The sequence below is a fragment of the Balaenoptera acutorostrata genome, chromosome 5 (genome assembly GCF_949987535.1).
Source record: "Balaenoptera acutorostrata chromosome 5, mBalAcu1.1, whole genome shotgun sequence".
Lineage (NCBI taxonomy): Eukaryota > Metazoa > Chordata > Mammalia > Artiodactyla > Balaenopteridae > Balaenoptera > Balaenoptera acutorostrata.
The window spans coordinates 52223839-52250817 of NC_080068.1; the positions used below are offsets into that span (position 1 = coordinate 52223839).

The window sequence follows — 26979 nt, forward strand, 5'->3', positions numbered from 1 at the left end:
CTGAAGGACTTCCATTTTTTATAGTGTGGGTGTGCTGTTGATTGTTTTCAGCTCTGTCTGGATTCTACTCTTCCTAAATGTGTAAAAAATGCTTTTTTGCCTTTAGGTTTTAAAGATATTTTCACTGAGTATAGAATTCATGATCAATAGTTTTTTTTTCTTTCAGTACTTTAAAAATCAAGATGTTCTACTCACTGTCTTCTTGCTTACATTGTTTTTGACAAGAAATCTGCTAATTCCTTCTTTTTGTTTCTCTGTATATAATGTGACATTTCCCCCCCTCTTGCTGCTTTCAACATTTTTTCTATCACACTGCATTTGAACAATTTGATTTTTGTGTTTTTGGTATAGTTTTTTCATATTTTATGGGCTTGGAGTTTGTTGAGCTTCTTAGATCTGTGTGTTTATAGTTTTCATCACATTTGTGTGTGTGTGTGTGTGTGTGTGTGTGTGTGTGTGTGTGTGTGTTTTAATCTGAAATCCCAATCATTTATGAAAGGATACTTATTTCTTACTCACGTAAGCCTCTGTTAAGAATCCCACTTCCTGGGGCTTCCCTGGTGGTGCAGTGGTTGAGAATCTGCCTGCCAATGCAGGGGACACGGGTTCGAGCCCTGGTCTGGGAAGATCCCACATGCCAAGGAGCAACTAGGCCCCTGAGCCACAGTTACTGAGCCTGCGCGTCTGGAGCCTGTGCTCCACAACAAGAGAGGCCGCGATAATGAGAGGCCCACGCACCATGATGAAGAGTGGCCCCCACTTGCCACAACTAGAGAAAGCCCTCACACAGAAACGAAGACCCAACACAGCCATAAATAAATAAATAAATAAATAAATAAATAAATAAATAAATAAATCCGAAGTTTAAAAAAAAAAAAAGAATCCCACTTCCTTTCTTCTCATAACTGGCAATCATCTACAACACGTAGCTTTCATGAAAACTGCAACAAAAGGGGGAGACGGGATGGGGGCCACATAGCTTTTAACCATCTCAGTCCAGAAGTGGCTCAAAAAAGTCACTTTCGGGCTTCCCTGGTGGCGCAGTGGTTGAGAGTCTGCCTGCTAATGCAGGAGACACGGGTTCGAGCCCTGGTCTGGGAGGATCCCACATGCCGCGGAGCGGCTGGGCCCGTGAGCCACGGCTGCTGAGCCTGCGCTTCTGGAGCCTGTGCCCCGCGACGGGAGGGGCCGCGATAGTGAAAGGCCCGCGCACTGCGATGAAGAGCGGTCCCCGCACCGCGATGAAGAGTGGCCCCCGCTTGCCGCAACTGGAGAAAGCCCTCGCACGAACCAAAGACCCAGCACAGCCAAAAATAAATAAATAAATAAATAAATAAAATTAAAAAAAAAAAAAAAATCTGAGACTCAAATTTCAACAAAAAAAAAAAAAAAAAAAAAAGTCACTTTCTCTCACAGTCCAGTAACCAGAAGTCACATGGCCCCAACCTAGGAGAAGTTGGGAAATGTAAGGGAACATGTGGATATTTGGAGTACTTTATTTGTCTGCCATAGAAAAAAGCAGATCTAACATAGGAATTGACAGAATTAAAGTAATTTTAGAAGGTATGGGCTGGGAAAGGCTCCCTGAGCCAGTGGCATTTAAGCTAAGGCCTAAAAGTTGGAAAGGTAAGTCCCAGTATGTTTGAAAGATAATCAATGTAGTTAAGAGGTCAGAGGCTAAAGTCCTATTCAAGTAATAAAATGTACATTTTCCTAGCATGTCCTTTGTATAATAAATACTATCACTTAGGAAGCCTTCAAGGGTATGGGGGTATAAGATCCTCACCAAATCTTGATCAGTGACAGAACTTACACACTACTCTCTTAGATGTAGCAGAATAGGTAGAAGGATGAACCTTCAATGACACACATACACACAAAGCAATAGCTGTGAAACTACAGGGTTCATTCATTCCAGCAATAACATTCACTAAGAGTCTACCATGATGCAAGGTGGAATAAAAATGCTGACTCCAATTCCCCCTGCTTTGATGGAACTAATAGTCTAGTGGAAGAAACATATTACTAAAAAGCAATGAAATACTCTATGTGGAATCATTTTTCTCCATAAAGAAAGGGGGGGAGCTATAACAAAGGTCAAGTCTAATTTAGAAATTATTTAGAAATAAACAGAAAAGAAGCTCTACAAAAACTGAGGAGTCCAGAGTGATGAAAATTTCCCACTCTGGTCAAGAACATTAAATATAGAGTAAAAAGTATTCTGCATACATAAATTCCATAAGCTCTCAAGAAGAGCAATTATAGCAAGACCTTTTTTCTCCAAATGAAGAATCAAGTTTTAGACAAATATACATATCTTCATGCATTAATTAGGTCAATATCCACATTTTTATGCCTACTAAATTCTAGAAATTTTGTCTTTGTTATATCTACACCATGAATTCTCACTTTTCTTACTCGCCCTCTCCATATTTAATCCTTTAATCCTGTAATTCATTCTGATTTCTCTGTTCAATCCTCTTACATAAATTGGAAGACGTTAAACCTCAAAGGCTTCAAACTAGATAAATGAAGGGAAATATTTGAAAAACTATTTTAGAAAAAGATAGATAAGATAGAATAAGTTTTCCCATTCTACCTAATAATTTTCTTCCCAGAAATAGATGAGAGGTAGATTTCTTAGAAAGCAAGAAAATACAAAAAGGTGAGTAAGCACCTCTCTTGGTGCTTGACTTGCAGTCTCAGTTGTGGGACTGTGATTATGATTGAAAGAATACTATAATTGGGTCTCCTGGTACTTCTCTGCTACTCACTTGTTGTGACCTTACACAAGTTTCTCAGTTCAGTTTCCTCGACTATAAACCACAGATCAAAAAAAATGTACCTACTGTTAAGGGTTGTTGGAGTGTTAAATGATTTCTTGTATATAAAGCACTTTATAACAATGTCTGGCAATAATAAATGATAAAAATTGCCATTACTAATACTAGTAATAGTTATCATGGAGCAGTAGTTGTAAAAAACCACATTAAAATTTAATTGAGTGATTGCTGTTTTCTAGAGTTACATCTGAATGCTTTCATATAATTCATATAATTTAAACCCTTTTAAACCAAATTCACCCTGTACCAAACACCACCCTACAACAAACATTTAGAGCAAATTTCCAGTGTGCTTCAAGCTTGTGGACATTATCATTTCCCTTTCATTGCTTTAGTCGAAAAAGAATGTCACTGGTTCCCAATTTTTAAAGACCATTATTCCACCTTATTTTTAACACTACAAACTGACACATACTTGTGGAAAGGGAATGTTGCCTGCCATTCCAGTCAACAACAAATGTTGTCCATCATCAAGCTATCAACCACTGTAGTCACCCCACCCCCTGCCTAACAGTGCACCCTGAGGGTAATTCAGGATGGAGAAAAACAGGAAACATTCTGTGTTCTGGATACTGACCCTAGATAGTTAAGATGCATATCTAAGGAATAATTTCAATGAGCCCAGACTTTTGCATCTTCCCATACATAGAAAATCACTAAAATCATTAACTTGAGATGTCTGTTTTTTGTGATTAGCAGTAATCTTTTGATGTTCAACTACCTTTTTTTTTTTTTGCCAGCAAAAACTCCTAGATATCCTAGCTCCTTCCTTACTTCTTTGGAGTAGTTTCTCAGAGCTACCTGAGAGGCTGTCTCCCAGGCTACAGTCCTCAGTAATGTCCCCAAATAAAACTTAACTCTCAACTTTTAGGGTGTGCATTTTTCTTCAGTTGACATACTCTACAAATGATATAACTTTTAATACAAGTTTAATAGATGTAACTCAATAAAAGCTAAAAGCAAATAATACGTAATTAGGAGAAAAATATATACAACACGAATAGCAGACATCATTCTGGCCTTGACAAAATGATCACTTATTGATACTGACAGAATCTATGCACAGTTAGGAAAGGAGCAGGGAAGCATTCACATATGATTGTTTCATCTCTCCCTAGGTGTAGGACCAGCTACAGGACAAACAGCCAGACCATGTGACTGTGGACACACAATTTTATCCTGAGTACTTTCAATCTGGACCAAAGTCACACAGCTCCTGAACAAAAGCATGAGCTTAAGCCTGTGATAGATTCATTACCATCAAATAGGACAGAATTCTCTCTCATTTCTTTGCTTTCTTACCCAAATGAGATGCATGAAAACTGCTTGCACATTCTGTTTAATCCTTATGCAAGCTTGTATCCCAACACCAGAATTATAATTCTAATTTAGAATTTCTGTTGCTCAAGATATTGTCCTAATTGTGAAAAATAATTTCTGACTTCTAATCATGAAATAACTTGGAATCCAGATTATTAACAAAATGATGGAAAATTGGAGATGTAATTGACTAGAATCATTTCATTTGTTCATTTGCTTATTGTTTCATTGGTTCGTTATAACAATCTTATAAGACATGTACCAGAGAGAGGCTATTTCAATCTACTTGCACATAGCCAACTGTTGGGGCTCAGGGCAGGCCATCCCAAAATACGCCTCAATGGCATATTAATTATTTTGAATTAGTTACTTAAGAAAGAGCCATTGTAAGAGGGACACTCTGACCCTCCTCTCTGTCTCCTTGAAAGTAGGAAATCAATCTCTCATGAAAGGTGCACTCCTTGCATCTGAAGGTAGAAGGACACCCTGATTTCCAGAGATAGGGAATTTGGGGCAGGAAACTTATATAAACAAAACTTGTTACTCCTTTAGTTTACCATCCCAAACTCAAACTCTGCTTAGATTCTTCACTAATTAAGCACCCAAAGCCTAATTTTCTTTGTCCTGTGAATTCGTCACAAATTTATTGTTTGTTTGTCTAAAAAGTATAAAAGCTGCCTGCTTTGGCCACTTCCTAGGTCACATGACTGTGGGACCTCCATGTGCATAAGTTAAATTTTGTTTCTTTTTCTCCTTTTAATCTGTCTTGTGTAGTAGTCCAGCCACAGAACTCAAGAGAGATAGAGGGGAAATTTGCCCTTCCCCAACACAACCTATCAAAATGACTAATGAGTTCCACATCTTCTTAAAGCATGCAGGTTGATGCCCAGGGCTTGCTGAAAGAATATCAGAATGTAATTAATAAACTACTCCTGCACCTACCAGTAGAGTTTCATGATAATCAAGAGACAAATATGTGTATTTCTCAACCTGTTTTTGCCAGTTCTTTCACAGTAAATTATGTGATTTAATTAAAACAGTACAAACAGTTGTTACATCTATGAAGACTAAGTTGAATGTTCTCAAAAGACTCGAGAATTAAAAAGAATTAGTAATGACTTAGATAAGGACAAGACAACCATGAACACTGGGAGACACTTTAAAAATATAGATGAATTTTCACTTAGTTTTATCTCAAACTGAAAATTATAGGCAGTGATTCATAGGTATTATTAATGCCAGAAGATAACACAAAATTCCAAACAGTAGGTTCCATAGAGACTTGGATCTTGTAGGGAAGCACAATTTGCCACCCCAAAATGTCTCTTTGGCATGAGGATTATTTTAGGCTGATTATTTTTAAGAAACAGAAGACTCAGTAAGTCTGTGTTTTTACCTCCCCACTAGCTGTCTAAAGAATTTAGATAAAGGACCTATTCCCAGAATAGAGGTATCTCCAGAAATATCTGCAAAGAAAATGGACTAGTTGTGTTGGGGGAAACTCAGCAGCGCCTAGACATCAAAGTCCACTCTGTGTCCCATTGCCCCTGCATGGCCAAGCAAACATCTGCTTTTGCATCTCCAGGTGAATTGCTTTCCTCCCCTTTGAAGTCCCAAACCACTACACCCAACATCTTCTTTTGTCTTTAGCTGAAGATCGTATTTAAGGTGAAAGCTTCAGCCATTTTGGCGAGTTACTCAGTTTTCCTGGGTCTCTCCCAAGTACACATGTTATTAAACTTTTGTTTGTTTTTCTCCTGTGAATCTATCTCAGGTCACCAGCCAGAAGAACCTAGAAGGGAAGAGGAAACTTTCCTCCCCAACAACCTACATCAAAAGATTGATGGAGAGATTAACCAAGATGGCGGAGTAGAAGGACGTGCTCTCACTCCCTCTTGCGAGAGCACCAGAATCACAACTGGCTGCTGGACAATCATTGACAGGAAGACCCTGGACTTCACCAAGGAGGACACCCCACGTCCAAGGACAGAGGAGAAGCCACAGTGAGACGGTAGGAGGGGCGCAATCAGAGTAAAATCAAATCCCATAACTGCTGGGTGGGTGACTCACAGACTGGCGAACACTTATACCACAGAAGTCCACCCACTGGAGTGAAGGTTCTGAGCCCCACCTCAGGCTTCCCAACCTGGGGGTCCGGCAAAGGGAGGAGGAATTCCTAGAGAATCAGACTTTGAAGTCTAGTGGGAATTGATTGCAGGACTGTGACAGGACTGGGGGAAACAGAGACCCCACTCTTGGAGGGCACACACAAAGTAATGTGTGCATCGGGACCCAGGGGAAGGAGCAGTGACCCTGGGGGAGACTGAACCAGACGTACCTGCTGGTGTTGGGGGGTCTCCTGCAGAGGCGAGTGGTGGCTCTGTTTCACCGTGGGGATAAGGACACTGGCAGCAGAGGTCCTGGGAAGTTCTCCTTGGCGTGAGCCCTCCCAGAGTCTGCCATTAACCCCACCAAAGAGCACGGGTAGGCTCCAGTGTTGGGTTGCCTCAGGCAAAACAACCAACAGGGAGGGAACCCAGCCCCACCCATCAACAGTCAAGTGGATTAAGGTTTTACTGGGCTCTGATCGCCACAGCAACAGGGAGGGAACCCAGCCCCACCCATCAACAGTCAAGTGGATTAAGGTTTTACTGAGCTCTGACCGCCACAGCAACAGTCAGCTCTACCCACCACCAGAGCCTCCCATCAAGCCTCTTAGATAGCCTCAACCACCAGAGGGCAGACAACAGAAGCAAGAAAAACTACAATCCTGCAGCCTGTGGACCAAAAACCACAGTTACAGAAAGACAGAGAAGATGAAAAGGCAGAGGGCTATGTACCAGATGAAGGAACAAGAAAAAACCCCAGAAAAACAACTAAATGAAGTGGAGATAGGCAACCTTCCAGAAAAAGAATTCAGAATAATGATAGTGAAGATGATCCAGGACCTCGGAATAAGAATGGAGGCAAAGATTGAGAAGATGCAAGAAATGATTAACAAAGACCTAGAAGAATTAAAGAACAAACAAACAGAGATGACCAATACAATAACTGAAATGAAAACTACACTAGAAGGAATCAATAGCAGAATAACTGAGGCAGAAGAACGGATAAGTGACCTGGAAGACAGAATGGTGGAATTCACTGCTGCGGAACAGACTAAAGAAAAAAGAATAAAAAGAAATGAAGACAGCCTAAGAGACCTCTGGGACAACATTAAACGCAACAACATTCGCATTATAGGGGTCCCAGAAGGAGAAGAGAGAGAGAAAGGACCAGAGAAAATATTTGAAGAGATTATAGTCGAAAACTTCCCTAACATGGGAAAGGAAATAGCCACCCAAGTCCAGGAAGCGCAGAGAGTCCCATACAGAATAAACCCAAGGAGAAACACGCCAAGACACATAGTAATCAAAGTGGCAAAAATTAAAGACAAAGAAAAATTATTGAAAGCAGCAAGGGAAAAACGACAAATAACATACAAGGGAACCCCCATAAGGTTAACAGCTGATTTCTCAGCAGAAACTCTGCAAGCCAGAAGGGAGTGGCATGAAATACTTAAAGTGATGAAAGGGAAGAACCTACAACCAAGATTACTCTACCCAGCAAGGATCTCATTTAGATTTGATGGAGAAATCAAAAGCTTTACAGACAAGCAAAAGCTAAGAGAATTCAGCACCACCAAACCAGCTCTACAACAAATGCTAAAGGAACTTCTCTAAGTGGGAAACACAAGAGAAGAAAAGGACCTACAAAAACAAACCCAAAACAATTAAGAAAATGGTCATAGGAACATACATATCGATAATTACCTTAAACGTGAATGGATTAAATGCCCCAACCAAAAGACATAGACTGGCTGAATGGATACAAAAACAAGACCCATATATATGCTGTCTACAAGAGACCCACTTCAGACCTAGGGACACATACAGACTGAAAGTGAGGGGATGGAAAAAGATATTCCATGCAAATGGAAATCAAAAGAAAGCTGGAGTAGCTATACTCATATCAGATAAAATAGACTTTAAAATAAAGAATGTTACAAGAGACAAGGAAGGACACTACATAATGATCCAGGGATCAATCCAAGAAGAAGATATAACAATTATAAATATATATGCACCCAACATAGGAGCACCTCAATACATAAGGCAACTGCTAACAGCTATAAAAGAGGAAATCGACAGTAACACAATAATAGTGGGGGACTTTAACACCTCACTTACACCAATGGACAGATCATCCAAAATGAAAATAAATAAGGAAACAGAAGCTTTAAATGACACAATAGACCAGATAGATTTAATTGATATATATAGGACATTCCATCCAAAAACGGCAGATTACACGTTCTTCTCAAGTGCACACGGAACATTCTCCAGGATAGATCACATCTTGGGTCACAAATCAAGCCTCAGTAAATTTAAGAAAATTGAAATCATATCAAGCATCTTTTCTGACCACAACGCTATGAGATTAGAAATGAATTACAGGGAAAAAAACGTAAAAAAGACAAACACATGGAGGCTAAACAATACGTTACTAAATAACCAAGAGATCACTGAAGAAATCAAACAGGAAATAAAAACATACCTAGAGACAAATGACAATGAAAACACGACGACCCAAAACCTATGGGATGCAGCAAAAGCGGTTCTAAGAGGGAAGTTTATAGCTATACAAGCCTACCTAAAGAAACAAGAAAAATCTCAAGTAAACAATCTAACTTTACACCTAAAGAAACTAGAGAAAGAAGAACAAACAAAACCCAAAGTTAGCAGAAGGAAAGAAATCATAAAGATCAGAGCAGAAATAAATGAAATAGAAACAAAGAAAACAATAGCAAAGATCAATAAAACTAAAAGTTGGTTCTTTGAGAAGATAAACAAAATTGATAAGCCATTAGCCAGACTCATCAAGAAAAAGAGGGAGAGGACTCAAATCAATAAAATCAGAAATGAAAAAGGAGAACTTACAACAGACACCGCAGAAATACAAAACATCCTAAGAGACTACTACAAGCAACTTTATGCCAATAAAATGGACAACCTGGAAGAAATGGACAAATTCTTAGAAAGGTATAACCTTCCAAGACTGAACCAGGAAGAAACAGAAAATATCAACAGACCAATCACAAGTAATGAAATTGAAACTGTGATTAAAAATCTTCCAACAAACAAAAGTCCAGGACCAGATGGCTTCACAGGTGAATTCTATCAAACATTTAGAGAAGAGCTAACACCCATCCTTCTCAAACTCTTCCAAAAAATTGCAGAGGAAGGAACTCTCCCAAACTCATTCTATGAGGCCACCATCACCCTGATACCAAAACCAGACAAAGACACTACAAAAAAAGAAAATTACAGACCAATATCACTGATGAATATAGATGCAAAAATCCTCAACAAAATACTAGCAAACAGAATCCAACAACACATTAAAAGGATCATACACCACGATCAAGTGGGATTTATCCCAGGGATGCAAGGATTCTTCAATATACGCAAATCAATCAATGTGATACACCATATGAACAAATTGAAGAATAAAAACCATATGATCATCTCAATAGATGCAGAAAAAGCTTTTGACAAAATTCAACACCCATTTATGATAAAAACTCTCCAGAAAGTGGGCATAGAGGGAACCTACCTCAACATAATAAAGGCCATATATGACAAACCCACAGCAAACATCATTCTCAATGGTGAAAAACTGAAAGCATTTCCTCTAAGATCAGGAACGAGACAAGGATGTCCACTCTCACCACTATTATTCAACATAGTTCTGGAAGTCCTAGCCACGGCAATCAGAGAAGAAAAAGAAATAAAAGGAATACAAATTGGAAAAGAAGAAGTAAAACTGTCACTGTTTGCGGATGACATGATACTATACATAGAGAATCCTAAAACTGCCACCAGAAAACTGCTAGAGCTAATTAATGAATATGGTAAAGTTGCAGGTTACAAAATTAATGCACAGAAATCTCTTGCATTCCTATACACTAATGATGAAAAATCTGAAAGAGAAATTATGGAAACACTCCCATTTACCATTGCAACAAAAAGAATAAAATACCTAGGAATAAACCTACCTAGGGAGACAAAAGACCTGTATGCAGAAAACTATAAGACACTGATGAAAGAAATTAAAGATGATACCAACAGATGGAGAGATATACCATGTTCTTGGATTGGAAGAATCAACATTGTGAAAATGAGTATACTACCCAAAGCAATCTACAGATTCAATGCAATCCCTATCAAATTACCAAGGGCATTTTTTACGGAGCTAGAACAAATCATCTTAAAATTTGTATGGAGACACAAAAGACCCCGAATAGCCAAAGCAGTCTTGAGGCAAAAAAATGGAGCTGGAGGAATCAGACTCCCTGACTTCAGACTATACTACAAAGCTACAGTAATCAAGACAATATGGTACTGGCACAAAAACAGAAACATAGATCAATGGAACAAGATAGAAAGCCCAGAGATTAACCCACGCACCTATGGTCAACTAATCTATGACAAAGGAGGCAAAGATATACAATGGAGAAAAGACAGTCTCTTCAATAAGTGGTGCTGGGAAAACTGGACAGCCACATGTAAAAGAATGAAATTAGAATACTCCCTAACACCATACACAAAAATAAACTCAAAATGGATTAGAGACCTAAATATAAGACTGGACACTATAAAACTCTTAGAGGAAAACATAGGAAGAACACTCTTTGACATAAATCACAGCAAGATCTTTTTCGATCCACCTCCTAGAGTAATGGAAATAAAAACAAAAATAAACAAGTGGGACCTAATGAAACTTCAAAGCTTTTGCACAGCAAAGGAAACCATAAACAAGACGAAAAGACAACCCTCAGAATGGGAGAAAATATTTGCAAATGAATCAACGGACAAAGGATTAATCTCCAAAATATATAAACAGCTCATTCAGCTCAATATCAAAGAAACAAACACCCCAATCCAAAAATGGGCAGAAGACCTAAATAGACATTTCTCCAAAGAAGACATACAGACGGCCACGAAGCACATGAAAAGATGCTCAACATCACTAATTATTAGAGAAATGCAAATCAAAACTACAATGAGGTATCACCTCACTCCTGTTAGAATGGGCATCATCAGAAAATCTACAAACAACAAATGCTGGAGAGGGTGTGGAGAAAAGGGAACCCTCTTGCACTGTTGGTGGGAATGTAAATTGATACAGCCACTATGGAGAACAATATGGAGGTTCCTTAAAAAACTAAAAATAGAATTACCATATGACCCAGCAATCCCACTACTGGGCATATACCCAGAGAAAACCGTAAATCAAAAAGACACGTGCACCCGAATGTTCATTGCAGCACTATTTACAATAGCCAGGTCATGGAAGCAACCTAAATGCCCATCAACAGACGAATGGATAAAGAAGTTGTGGTACATATATACGATGGAATATTATTCAGCCATAAAAAGGAACGAAATTGAGTCATTTGTTGAGAAGTGGATGGATCTAGAGACTGTCATACAGAGTGAAGTAAGTCAGAAAGAAAAAAACAAATATCGTATGTTAATGCATGTATGTGGAACGTAGAAAAATGGTACAGATGAGCCAGTTTGCAGGGCAGAAGTTGAGACACAGATGTAGAGAATGGACATATGGACACCAAGGGGGGAAAACTGCGATGAGGTGGGGATGGTGATGTGCTGAATTGGGCGATTGGGATTGACATGTATACACGGATGTGTATAAAACTGATGCCTAATAAGAACCTGCAGTATAAAAAAACAAACAAAACAACTAATACTAAACTTTCATTGGGTTATTTGTATGGAAATATGTTAATATAAATGTTTCAGACATTACATGAAATTTCTAAAAATCTTATATTTGTATTTGTATGGAAATATGTATGGAAATATGTTAATATAAATGTTTCAGACAGTACATGAAATTTCTAAAAATCTTATATTTGTATTTGTATGGAAATATGTATGGAAATATGTTAATATAAATGTTTCAGACATTACATGAAATTTCTAAAAATCTTATATTTGTATTTGTATGGAAATATGTATGGAAATATGTTAATATAAATGTTTCAGACATTACATGAAATTTCTAAAAATCTTATATTTGTATTTGTATGGAAATATGTATGGAAATATGTTAATATAAATGTTTCAGACATTACATGAAATTTCTAAAAATCTTATATTTGTATTTGTATGGAAATATGTATGGAAATATGTTAATATAAATGTTTCAGACATTACAGGAAACGTCTAAAAATCTTATATGTTCTGGTATAATGTTATAAGTAATAATCCTAGTTATTACTTTAAAATGTATATCTCAGAAATAACTAATTTTCTTGTCAACTGCATTATTATGAACTTTCATCAAATCTTTAACCATGGTCATTTTTAAGTCTTTTGTCATTTACAGACAGTTCTGGGTGTACTCTGATGATTTTGCAAATATGTTCCTATAAAAGAGTTTCATCTTCAAGAAATTCATGGAAAAGACTCTGACAAGTACAGGTTTCTGGTAACTGACTGTACTGCTGAACTGAATGAATAAGCATTTTCAGAACTCTAATGAAAAACTGATGAACTCATAAAAGTGCTAACAAAAGATCAAGATGAAAAAAAAGAAATTAATTACATGGGACTGAGTGAACTGATGAGGATGAGTATAATTTTTGTGACTTTCTGTCTGAATTAAAAAAAAAAAAAAATCCCACAAGGACTCAGAGGAAAAGAATATACAAATCAATTTTCACTGCAAAGTAAAGGAGCTGTTACAGTGGAGGATTACTGGACTGAATGTCAATGTTATGACATAGTATAAGTGTGTTTCATGTTTGGTAATTGCAATCATTGTTGCTTTTGTTGTGGTCATCCATGTACAATGCTTGGTGTCAGTCTATCTATCTCTTGTAAAAATAAAATACAGTGTGTGTGTGTGGAAAAAAAAAAAAAAAAAAAAAAAGATTGCACTGATAGCTTTAATCTGAATCAAGAACCCCATACCACTTTTTGATAATTCTATACTTTAGTTTCCTTGTGTGTAAAATGAGTTTATCGAATTAGACCATTCCTAAAGTATAGTGAGTTTACCTAAGAGTGATTATGTACTTTATTCAGAATTCCCCATGGGCAATTTTGATTTGATCACTTAAGATTAAATATCAAAATGTAAACAGAATAACTACTAACTAACATGAAATCATTCAAATGTATAACAAATGTTGAAGGCTAAAAGCAAAAGTATCTTCTGTAGTAGAAAAAAAGCTGTTTGTTTTTAATTTAATAAAAGTAATGGAATACTTTTAAAAAAAAAAAAAAAAAAAAAAAAAAAGATTGATGAATTAATATATAAATACTTTATGTCATAATACAATGTTTAAGGTAAAATGCATTGTTTTATGATTTCCTACTTCATCCAACTTTTTCTAGTAACCAACAAACTATATGTCCCAGTATAATGTAGGTTAAGTAATATAGAGTCTCCTGATCTGTAAAATGAAGAAGGTAATTCTACTCATAAGGCTGTTTTGAGGATTAAATAAAATCATCCATATAAAAGAATATCTGTCACCTAGTAAGCACACATTACTCACTAGCTAACACGGCATGCTGGTGAGGGTGGTAACATAACGGTAATGGCATGAGGGACCAGTCTGCCTGGATTCACATCCCAGCTCAATTACCAGCTTGTGATCTTAGGGGAAGTTACCTAACCTCTCTGTACCTTAAATCCATCATCAGTAAAATGTACATAATAATAGCTCCACCACCATTGGGTTATTGTGAGGATCCAATGAATCAATAAATGTGAAGTGCCTAAGACATAATAACATGCTTAACGTAACACATTTTAGTCACTGTTATTTTGTATATTATTGGCTTTTCAGCTAGATAGAAAATTGCCCTTTCTCAAAGCATCCAAATATTTGTTATCATCCCTTTGGCTCTAGGCTTCTCACCTTCTAAAATGAACACAGGACTCAATGGATTTTAGTACAGACAGATCACTAGTGCCATCTAGTGGCAAACTGCTAATAAATTTAACCAAAAGGAATATTGCCCATAAAGGGGTAAAATTTCTACAGACAAGAATTTAATTTTTGAAGACAAACTAGATATTTGGAAATGTGATATGTTTTCTATAATGATTTGAATGTAATACAAATATAAGTGGGGGAAATTTAAAAACTGCAAACCACAAGAAGATTGCTTGGCAAACACAGTACAAAAACAAAAAAAAGGGCTTCCCTGGTGGTGCAGTGGTTGAGAGTCTGCCTGCTAATGCAGGGGACACGGGTCCGAGCTCTGGTCTGGGAGGATCCCACATGCCGCGGAGCAGCTGGGCCCGTGAGCCACAACTACTGAGCCTGCGCGTCTGGAGCCTGTGCTCCGTAACAAGAGAGGCCACAATGGTGAGAGGTCCGCGCACCGCGATGAAGAGTGGCCCCCCGCTTGCTGCAGCTAGGGGAAGCCCTCGCACAGAAACGAAGACCCAACACAGCCAAATAAATAAATAAATAATAATTAAAGGTGCTAATAATTAAAAAAAAAAAAAAAAAGATTCTTGCTTTGCATGAGCCAAACAACTGGGTTTAAACCCAATGTCAAAAATTTTTGGACAGATTTGTGATGTTAATATACGCCTGATAGGGCTTCCCTGGTGGCGCAGTGGTTGAGAATCCGCCTGCCAACGCAGGGGACACGGGTTCGAGCCCTGGTCTGGGAAGATCCCACGTGCCGCGGAGCAACTAGGCCCGTGAGCCACAATTACTGAGCCTGCGCGTCTGGAGCCTGTGCTCCGCAATAAGAGAGGCCGCGATAGTGAGAGGCCCGCGCACCGCGATGAAGAGTGGCCCCCACTTGCCGCAACTAGAGAAAGCCCTCGCTCAGAAACGAAGACCCAATACAGCCATAAATTAATTAATTTTAAAAATGTATATATATATGCCTGATATTTTCTAGACCTTAATTTCCTATGAAATCAAATGAGCGTGCTATATGTGTTGAATTCGTTTTGTAGTTATAAAAGTAAGGGATAAATCACTATGCTAATTTTAACATGATGAATCTATAGTATTATCTGTCAGAAGCATTTTGGGGGGAACCTTGATAACTTCTAACATCCTTTCCAACTTTCTGATTTTTTTAAATGCAGCCATATTGGAGGAAAATAATTAGAAATGTGAATTTTGGGTGTAATTTAAACAGCATAAATGTTATAACATATACTAAGATATTAAGTTATATCATTGGATAAATTAAAAATTAATACTATACAAAGATCCCAGGTGATAGCATCATACAGCTTTACTTTCTGCAAGTCAGAACTTACAGAAGGACTCAAAACTGTACAAAACTACTGTAATCTATAATATTCAGGCAGTCCTTGCCTTGCTCATTGAAATATGTACAAATTTCAGAGCCACAATTTAGTCAAATAACAGCAGCCTTCCAACAACACAGTTCAAATTTCAGTTATCACGGCATATTAACTGTGACTAATTATATAAGAGCTGCTAGCTCTTTGGTCCAAAAATCACTATGTAAATAACAGATGAGCATCATGATCAGTGACTAACATGTCACTTCTTTCAAAGTCTGTCAGTGCTTGGTCACTGCACATCTGTTATTCAGTTCAAACATAGACAGCAAATCATGTTGCTTCCTTGTGTTCCAGTGATAAACTCACTTGACATTTCACAAAAGTGAGTAATCAAAAGAGTATATTAGCCCATAAAGATGAAAGTGCAACAAAGAAATAAAACGTGATGATGTTGGAAATGAAATTGGATGTGCATAGAAGATCTGAAGATGGTGACAGCAAAGCAAGGATAGAAGAGACCTAGGCCAGCAAGAAGGTAAGAGCCATGAATGTAAAAAACAAGATAAAGTCGCTTCAACAGGATTCTAACTGAATGTAAATGGGTTGTACGAGAAATAGGGGATGACCCTGGAATGTTGACACTGTGCCCTTTGGAGCAATGTAGCTATGCAGCCATAAGAACTTAGTGATGGCAAACTGATCAAAATAAATGAGGAACGTGATTGTGACAAAAAGGATGACAACGCCCCAGAGGAAGTGACACCAGAACAAAACTTCACATTAAAGAAACTCTCAGAGATATCTCATGACTTTGAAAGGACAAAGGACAAAATGGAAGTTGATCCAAACTTAAAAAGAATTTGACAGTTCAATTCACCAAGGCATAGAAAAGATGCTTGCTCCATATTATAAGTCGTATGATGAGAAGAAGGCAAATAACCGTTCAAACTCCTCTTGACAAGATTTTGGCAATGAAATAAAATGCTTTAATTCTCAATGTTTCTAATGTTTTAAATTACAGTGTACTGAATAAATATTAATTTTACTATTTTTCATTTCCTTATACATTTATAAACCACAGTAAGAGAGTTTTTAGTGTTTTGAGAAAACATCTTAAAGGTCACAGAACAATTGTTATTCTCCTATTGATTTACTAAGATTGCTTTGTCCAGTTTCAACTTAATCATTTTCATGGTTTTGCACTATTGTGCAAAACAAGAACTGGATGTATTGCCAAAGCCTAAATTTTTCTTTCACAATTTTCAGTCATTATAAACGTCATTCAGAAATTGCCACCTATTGTATGCTAATATAATAGCTAGTCCCCTTCTGAACGTACTTTATAAATTATTTGCAGTGTCATGATATAATGTTGAAAGATGTCCTTGCTCCTAACCAAACCAGACATATAGAAGAGCGTTATGTACCTGGCAGTGGCAACTGAATTAATATACCACTGACTCTTGGGTCCATGTTCAATTGATCGGTTATATCCAAAAGTTCTTCCTGAGAAACATCCTTCGGTTTTAGAATGATCTCACTACAGATACCTGGAAGAAAAACAAGTACAGAAAGTCACTTTAACAAAAAGATGTGTTTTCTCATTGATGGCGTCTTACACGGTGCGTGATTGGTTCCCTCTGCTCCTATCCCACTGGAAGAAAAGGCCCTTCTACAAAAATCATGTTCAAAGCACCATCAGGAGGGAATTTTCAAATAGTACAGATCCTTTCTCGTGATTCACAGGCATTCTTTGGCCCAGTAACCCATTTAGCAAATCGCGCTCATCTGTGATAAGCTACTGTCAGTGGATTTGAAGAGAGAAAGAATACCAATACCACCACCACCACGATTAGGCCAAGTTCGACAGAGTGAACTAGCCAGGTTTATCATGTGATTAAAGCAAAAAAACAGGCCCTTTAAATGTAACATGTTGCTCTCACATCTCACCATAGGATCTGAAATCACACTGAATTGATTCAATAAGAAACTTGAAGAAAAAGAGTAAGAAATGAATATAAACTTCGGTAACTAAATAATCTATAATAATAATAAATAATAATAATACTACATGTCATTCAAATAGCACTTAGTTGACAATTATCATTCATAATTATCACACTTTGAAGTAAAACCAGAAAACATGTAGTAACAAGTACAACTAAAACACATCCCCACCTACAGCAGCAGCGGCTTTGACCTTCTTCCTGACGTATGTGTGGCTTGCTGGGTTATCACCCACTAAAATGATACTGAGGTGAGGTCTTCCATTCCCAAGGGAAATCCAAGATTCCACACCTCGCTGTATTTCTTTCTGGATTTGTTTGGCCATTTCAGTTCCTGAGATAATAATTGCGTCATGCCTGTGGAAAACAAAGGAATAAACGTAGTACTAAAAAGGCAATAAGGAATATTCAACCACATAAATTTAAGGTACAAGAGTGAACAAAACATTTATGATTCCCCAAGTGAGCAACCAAAATTTGATTTCTTTCAGGTATATTTGACACTCATTCTTCAGGTTCAAAAATATATTTATAATTTTTTTAAAGGAGTCCAACTCTGCTTTTTAGTTCTGCATTACAATCTATCTATAGTATACATAACTTTCACATATATATATTTCAATTATCAAACCACATACTAAAGATCTAGAATATTGGCTCTAGAATATTGGCTGTATTAAAAGCTCTGCTATTTTTTTCAGAAGAGACAGATCAGCACAGTCTAGTTAAAACTGGCAACCATCTTCAAAGCTCCAGGCCATGGTGTATATACGTGGCCCCATAGCCTTTTGACCCAAAGGCAAAGTCAGTTCACTCTTAATAGAATATCCTGTACAAGACCCTGAAGCCATGAGCTCCGTACTACACAACTCTTCTCACTTACTCAAGGAAAAATTTTATCCCACAGCTCCAGGACAAGGACAACTGTGACAACAGCTGCCAGACTTGCCATGCTTGTCATTGATTACTGTGGGGACCAGGCCAGTAAGGCTCAGTTGCCCCCCTACCCAAACACCCGCACCATGGCATCATTTCTAATAGAAAAACTGCACAAAACATTACTTCCTGGCAGTTTTTAAGTGCTTAAGTAGGTAAGAAATACTATACTTTGATAGATGACATAAATCTATCTCTGGAAAGGCACAAAAAATGCCTTATGGGAAGGTTTTCCTGCTCTCCATGATCTCAAACTTAAAAGTGGTGAATTAATGTTGCTCCTACTGCATGCTTAGTTTTTAAAGGTACCCGATAAAGTAAAAGATGGTTCCTTCTTCTTGGGGCCCCTGTCCTTTCACTATTGAAAGGCCTCGTGAAAGCATGATCTATAGCGCATGAATATTACACAAAATATCAAAAGCAGGTCAATGAATATTGTGAAGGAGAAGAAAAGGAGGAAAGAAAAACCTTATAGCAACTTAATTTTTTCAAGCACCTGTACATTTTCTATGTTCTACTGAGAGCCGTCATCATGAATATCAGCCAGCACAAACAAAATGCAAACTTGCTGCCCCTTCCAAATAAGTCAACCCCCCTCTCTAATAGGTTGATGTACACATACATAGACCAGATCAAGAATATTCCATATCAACCTGGCACCAGTGGTCCACAGAGTTCATTCAGATTCAAACAATTTTGATGTAAACAATGTTCTGCTAAGAAGTGATTCTGAAATATGGTCTATGGATACATACGTCAAAATTGCCTGGGAACCTTACTGAACTTGCATATTCCTAGACCCCATGACCACACCCATGATTTGGAATCCCTGGGAGAGGGGAGAGAGCCTGGGAATCTGCACATCTAACAGGTCCCCACAGGTATTCTTGTGCGTGATCGTGTTTGAAAACCACTTCTTCAGTTCAACACAAAAGTATATTTCAATAATAATCATAACCATGGGTAAACAATTAACTGAGCAAATATACATTGGTTAGACAATACAATTATAAGTAAACTCTACTTTTGATTCTAATTTTGTCTACTTTCCACTTTCAAGACATGGAAGGTCATGGTAAATGCAGTGTATCAATCTTGACCATTGTCTGAATTTTGTCATAGTTTTATTACAGTATAATTGATATACAATGAACTGCATATATTTAAAGCGTAAAGTTTGATGTTTCAGTATATGTGTGTATCTGAGAAACCATCACCACAATCAAGAAAATGAACATATCCATCACCCTCAAAAGTTTCCTGGTAACCCTTTGTAATCTCACCATTCTATCTGTCCCTGTCATGCCTCCAGACAACACTGATCTGCTTTCTGTCACTATAGTTTGTATTATCACGAGTTTTATAAAAATGGAATCACGCACTACATGCTCCTTTTCATCTAGCTACTTTCACTTAGCGTAATTAAAATTCGTTCATGTTGTTGTATGTATCGATAGTGCATCTCTTTTTATTGCTGAGAAGTTTTCCATTGTAAGGATATATCAAATTGTGTATATCCATTTAATTGTTGATGGATATACGTGTGCTGTTTCCAGTTTTTAGTCATGACAGATAAAGCTGCTACAATCATTCATGTACAAGTCATTGTATGCACATATACTTTCATGTCTCCAGCAAATATCTAGGACTAGAATGGCTGGATCATATGGTATATGTTTAAATATGTTAAGAAACTGTCAATCTGCTTTCCAAAGTGGTTGTACCATTCTACATTTCTGCAAGAAGTATATGTGAGTTCCAGTTGTTCCACATACTTGCTATCACTTGATATGGTCGGTCTTTTAAATTTGAGATATTCTAGTGGACATATGATAGTATCTGACTGTGCTTTTAATTTGCATTCCCCTAATGAATGATGATGTTGAGCATTTTTTTTTCATGTGCATATTTTTTTCATATGCCTATCTTCTTTGGTGAATTGTGTAATTTAAATTTTTGCCCTTTGTTTAATAGGTCGTTTCCTTATTGAGTTTCGAGAGTTCTTCATACATCCTAGATTCAAGTCCTTTATCAGATATATAATTTGAAATACTTTCTCCAAGTCTATGCTTTGCCTTTTCATTCTCTTAATTGTGTCTTTGTATAATAAGTTCTCAATTTTGATGTATTTTAATCAATTTTCCTTTTATGGATCATGCTTGTGGTATTGTGCATAAGAAATCTTTGCTTAACTCAAGGTCACAAAGGTTTTCTCCCATGTTTCCTTCTAGGAGTTTTATGGGTTTAGGTTACGCATTTAGTTTTATGACTTAGTTCTATCTTAGTCTGAATAGACTTTATATCAGGATACTGCTGAATGCTCTTTCTGTGTCTATTGAGATGATCATATGATCAAATGGTTTTTTTGGTTTTAGTCTCTTAATATGGTAAATAACATTAATTTTCAAATGTTAAACCAACCTTGCATTCCTGGGATAAACCTCCCACATATCCTTTCCAGATATTGTGGATTTCATCAATTTTTTAAAAAAAATTTTGCAGCTATGTATATGGCAGATATTTGTAGTTTTCTTTTCTTGTACTGTCTTTGTATGGTTTTGGTATCAGGGTGATACTGCGCTCACAGAATGAGTTAGGAAGTATCCCATCCTCTTCACATTTCCAGAAGAGTTTGTGTAGAATCGGTATTATTTCTTCCTTAGATGTTTGGTGGAATTCACTTGTGAAGCCATCTGGTCCTGGAGCTTTCTTTGTGGTGAGGTTTAAAACTAAAAATTAAAATTTTTTAATACAGAGAGCTCTTCAGGTTATCTATCATTTCTTTTTTTTTTTTTTTTTTTTTAATATAGCTACTTTATTTATTTATTTATTTATTTATTTTTGGCTGTGTTGGGTCTTCGGTTCGTGCAAGGGCTTTCTCTAGTTGCGGCAAGCGGGGGCCACCCTTCATCGCGGTGCGGGGACCGCTCTTCATCGCGGTGCGCGGGCCTTTCACTATCGCGGCCCCTCCCGCTACGGGGCACAGGCTCCAGACGCGCAGGCTCAGTAGTTGTGGCTCACGGGCCCAGCTGCTCCGTGGCATGTGGGATCTTCCCAGACCAGGGCTCGAACCCGTGTCCCCTGCACTAGCAGGCAGATTCTCAACCACTGCGCCACCAGGGAAGCCCTCTATCATTTCTTGAGTGAGCTTTTGTAATTTGTGTCTTTGTACATTCTAATAATTAGTACATAATTATTAGACTAAATCAAGTTAAGATAAAATACATTCACTTTTGAGTTTAAATTTTATTTTTCAGGATTAAGTAATGAACTTTTTTCACTATCTACTTTGAATTCCTGTTGCTCATTTGTTATTGATTCATTTAAGTGGACTTTTAATACTAAGAAAACAAGGACCTCCTATGTTAACAAGTACTAAGGGCTGCAGATATGGCAAACAATTTCAGGTAGTTAAAAAAAAATACTTTCCAAAAATTAAATTGTGCCAGCAATATTCAGATAGGTAAAATACGCTGCTATAGAAGCAAATTTATCTGCTAATAGACTAGAAGTCACTCTTATAGTAAAGAACATACATTTGCATTTTAAAATGTAAAATCATCTGAGCTCCATGTTGCATTCTATAGCATATGAATAGCAATGCAGCTGCTTACATGTTTTATTAGTTGATTCTCTGTTAAACACAATGATTTAGTCATAGGTTAGTGTGAAACTGGCAACAACTGAACATAATCCAGGATAATTATGGCCTAGACACTACAAAGCTGTGTGACCCTGAGAATGTCAGATGACAATGGCATAAACTGATTCCTGACTTCCAAAAAGACAATCTACCTACAGATTAAACCTGACTGCACATTTTTTGTTGGGGTCTGAGGTGACAGGGCTTGCTTTACATTATAGTACCAATGTGCTAATTCAGCTTGCTAATTATAGCTGACATGATATGGCCTGGCCTAGTTGGTGTTTATGGGTAAACACCCAAAAGACTGCCACCCAATTATGAATAGGGACTTAAAGCATTTTCAGTAGCAGCTGGCCCATCCCACTGATTCCCTCAGTCGCTGCAGAGCCTCAGCAAGCCTGGCTCTATGGGAGACACAATATAAGGATAAATGACGCAACCCGGACTTAGTGGAGGCTCAATGGGAGAATGCCTGTATCTGTCCATATGCTGGAAGAAATGGTAAACACACACATTAATAGCTCATATAGACTTTAGTGCATAAAGAAACGAGGTTTTTTTCAACATGCACATTGTTGAAAAATGTTACATATCAGCAACAACTCAAATGTTCAGCCATAGAAACACACAACTCCTAAGAATTCACCCTGGCTCAAGTCTTGATCTCTCTGCCAGTCCATTTCCCACACTGCAGCCAGAGTGATTTTCCAAATGGAATCATATCCGTTCCCTTGTTAAAACTGCACTACATGTCCAGTTTTTATTAATTTAATAAATACATATTGAAAACCATGTATGTGCCAGGCACTATTCTAGGCACCAGGAATATAAATAATAATGCACAAAACAAATTGCTCACTTTCATGGAAACTATATTCTAGTTGAAGAAGACATGAGCAAATTTTTTTTAAAAACAAATATTTAACATATCATGTGTGAAACATGGGGGAAAAAAAAGGCACATCTGGAGGCCAGAGTTACCATTTTACAGAGGTTGGTTAAGGTGTCACTTCTCTGATTAATCGGGTAACATCTGAGTATAAATGAAGGAAATGAAGGAATATGTTATGTGGTCATCTGGAGAAAAGAATTTAGGCTAAGGAAAATACACCGCAAGTACAAAGGATGTTAGGCAAGAATGTGCCTGGTATGTTTGATGAATAGAAAGAAGGCCAGTGGCTACAGTAGAAAGAACAAATGGACCAGAACAGGACATGAAGTCAGAGAAGTAGTGTGACATCAGATCACATAGGGTCCTACAGGCATTCAGAAGGACGTTGGCTTTTATTATGAGAAAGAACGCCATTTAGAAATTTTGACCTGATTTTCATGACCTAATTTTCATTATTCAGTGATAACTGGTTAAAATGTGGAGGAAAGACTCTACGGGAGGAAGGGGCAAGTGGGGACACCAGTTAAGAGGCTAGTGGTATCCCAGGCAAGAGATGAGGGTGGCTTGGGCAAGGTGGGTAGCAGTGGAGATGCTAAGTATTCTGATTCTGAATCTATTTGGAGGGTGGAGCCACTGGAATTTACTGAGATTGGGTATAGGGTGTGAGAAAAAGAAGTCAAATATGACTCCAAAATTTTTGACATGAAAAACTGAGGAAAGGAAGTTTTAACTCAAATCCAAACATCCCGTAGCTTACACGCCCCTGCATGAGCTTTCTTTAGCTTCCCTGTGCTCACCAAGTCCCACACTACACATAGCTGCATTTATCACCTGTGCTAGGTTCTCACTTCTGGGCCTTCACATACACTATTCCCTCGACCTGAAACACTCTTCATCCTCCTTCTCACTTCTCTGACATCCCCACCAAATCTGTTCCTCCTTCCCTCCCACACAGTCCTCAAGTCTCAGCTTGGAAAGCACTCTGGGAAATGGTCTCTGACCGCTTCAACCTGGGGATCTGCCTCTTATATGAGTGCCCACAGCACCCAGCTTTTACCCTCAGGTAGTATCTTAAGTCCTTGTTAAAATTACTGTCTCCCCCACTATACTCTAAGCTGTGTAGGACAGGAAGCTTATATTTACTATGACATCCTTAATACCTAAGAGTATTTTGCACATTGTGTTTATCAAATATTTGTGGAATTATCGGAGTTAAATTGTTTATTGTATTATAATTTGTTGGAGCTACTATGCAGCCACTGAAAATAATAATTATAAAAACAGCAATATGTGAAAATGCTCATTGCATAAAATTAAGTGAAGAAATTAAATGAAAAATTGTAGGTACATAATTATAACTTAAAATGTGCATGCATATGGCTAAAGATTAAAAAGAAATATGCAAAATAAAATGGTGAGATAGGCAGTATTCTGGATATGTCTTTCTATCTTAGAATATTTTAAAGTGCTATCAAAACAGATCTTGAATTACATTAAAAGTGAGTAGATGCAAAATATCTATAAAACACATGAAAAGAAAATATAATGGTAAAATTAACAAACTTACCACCCAGTTTAAGAAAGATATTACCATTGTCATTGAAATTGTCTTTGTAATCCTCCTCTACCAAAACCTGATCCTCTCCCATAGAGTTAAACACAATCCTGAAATTTGGGTCTATAATTGCATTGCTTTCCTTTCCATTCCTTTCTTTTATCATTTAACCTAATGTTTATATCTATAAATATTAAAAATATAATAATATACATTATTTATAATATAATAATATACATCATATGTATACTATATATGATAATGTATAATATAGATGATATATATGATATATATCACATTTACATGATATAAATATAAAATAACATGGAATATTATAATATTTCTCTAAGGTTACACCCAGGGATGGAATTGCTATATTATAAGATACATTTATGTGTGTTCAATTTATGTCAACCTGTTTCCAAAGTGGTTGCACTAATTTATAAGTCCACCAGTAGTGTTTAAGAATTTCTATTGCTCTACTTCCTTGATATTGTCAAAGTTTTTAAATTAACCAATTAGCTAAACGGCATTTTGTTGTGGTTTTACTATGCATTTCCCTAATTACTAGAGGTTGGATGTCTTATAGGTTTATTGGCCATTTGGAGTTCCTCTTCTATGGGATGCCTGTTCCTCCTCATTGACCATTTTTCTAATGGATTATTAACTTGTGCCTAATTTGTAGTAGTTATTTATGCATTCTGAACACTAATCTTGTATCAAGTATACCTATGTATCAAGTATCACCTGTATGTGGCTTGTGTTTTCACTTATTATATGGTTACTTTTGATGAAAAGTTCTTAATTCTAATGTGAAAACCATCTTTGCCTCTAGAGTTTGTACTTTTGTCTCTTAAGAAAACTTTCTTCATCTCTGACAAAATTTCTTTTACAGAACACAACAGTACTCACAGTTGATGAGACAGACTGGCTAAGGAATTGCCAGGAACTTTTTGAGGCTCTCTACAGGCTAGATCTAAAAATCTCACAGGGTTTAACAAAAACATCTAGAAAGTGGTTCTGCTAAGCCTCAGTTAAGAACGACTGATTTATGCCCCCATCATTCTCAAAGCAGAAATCCCCACTCTAGTATTCTAGATAGGTGGTCAGCTACTTTCAATACAAAGAAACCTATGAAGCATATGTGCTTGAAACTGGTCATGGAGCAAGATATCCATAATTGTATGAAACAAGCTATAATCTACCAACTAAAGTATAAATTGATAAATTAACAAATATTGTACACATAAACTCACTTATTGTAACTAAATTACAAAGCTATTGTGAAGTTTATATTGAATACAAAAACTGGAATGTACTCTCTCTTCATTGCCTACAACAGATTTTAGAAATAAGTGTTTAAAAATCTATTTTGTAAATGAGCCAAAAAGACCTAAAAGTGTTGCATTTTGTTCAAAATCTGTTGGAAATTGTTAACATATTCAAAAAATAGGCCAAGACACGGGGGAAGGCTTCAGATTTGAAACTTTTAGTGAATTGCAAATACCGAAACCAAAGCTTACAAACAGAAATGTACCCCTTCAAAAGCAAGGGAAGTACTGAGCTAATTAAACAATGATGCCTCAAACAATATACAAGCAATTTTGAAATTCTATTGTTGTGGGTTGAATTGTGTCCCCAAAAAGTTATGTTCAAATCCTAATCCCTGGTACCTGTGGCTGTGACCTTATTTGGAAATAAGGTATTTGCAGATGTAATTATGGTGTAGGATGAAGTCATACTGGAGTGGAGTGGACCATAAATCCAATACGACTGCTGTCCTTATAAGAAGAGAAGACAGAACTCCACGTGAAGACACAGAGGCAAGATGGCCATATGACCACAGAGGCAGAGTTGGGGTTATGCAGCTATAAGCCAAGGAAAACCAAGGATTGCCAGCAACGAGAGGCCAGGAGAGCATGGCTCTGTAGATTCCTTGATTTCAGACTTCTAGCCTCCACAGGTGTGAGGTTAAGTTTCTGTTGCTTTAAACTGATGGGGTCACGAGTCACAACTACTGAGCCCACATGCCACAACTACTGAGCCCGCGGCGCCTAGAACCCGTGCTCCACAACAAGAGAAGCCACAATGAGAAGCCCACACACCGCAATGAAGACCCAATGCAGCCAAATAAATAAATAAATAAATAAATAAATAAATAAAATAAACTGATGGGGTTCAGGGCAGGCCGCCCCAAGTTGTGCCACTCTGGCATGCAGATTATTTCCAGCTGAAAATAACCAAGGCTTAATAGACTCCAGAAGAAACCTCTGAACTTCCCCCTAAATGCCTAAAAGAACTTAAGATAGAAGGCTGGTTCCAGGAAGGAGCTATCACAACAGATAACCATTCTAAAGTATGAACTAGGTGTGGTAGACAAGCAGGAACCTAGCAAGGCCTGTTTTTGATCAAAGTCCTCT

The 26979-nt window shown here is 37.3% G+C and overlaps 1 protein-coding gene across 2 annotated transcripts in view; it reads right to left on the bottom strand.

The window, feature by feature from the left end:
• MTHFD2L (methylenetetrahydrofolate dehydrogenase (NADP+ dependent) 2 like) overlaps positions 1-26979 on the bottom strand; it is a 148689-nt gene that overhangs the window by 112871 nt on the left and 8839 nt on the right. For both annotated transcript variants that reach the window (XM_007179832.3, XM_007179833.2), the window contains 2 exons: positions 17703-17887; positions 16952-17074 (listed from right to left, as the gene is read on the bottom strand). In XM_007179832.3, the coding sequence (XP_007179894.2) occupies positions 16952-17074; positions 17703-17887 (308 nt within the window). The remainder of the gene's footprint in view (positions 1-16951; positions 17075-17702; positions 17888-26979) is intronic.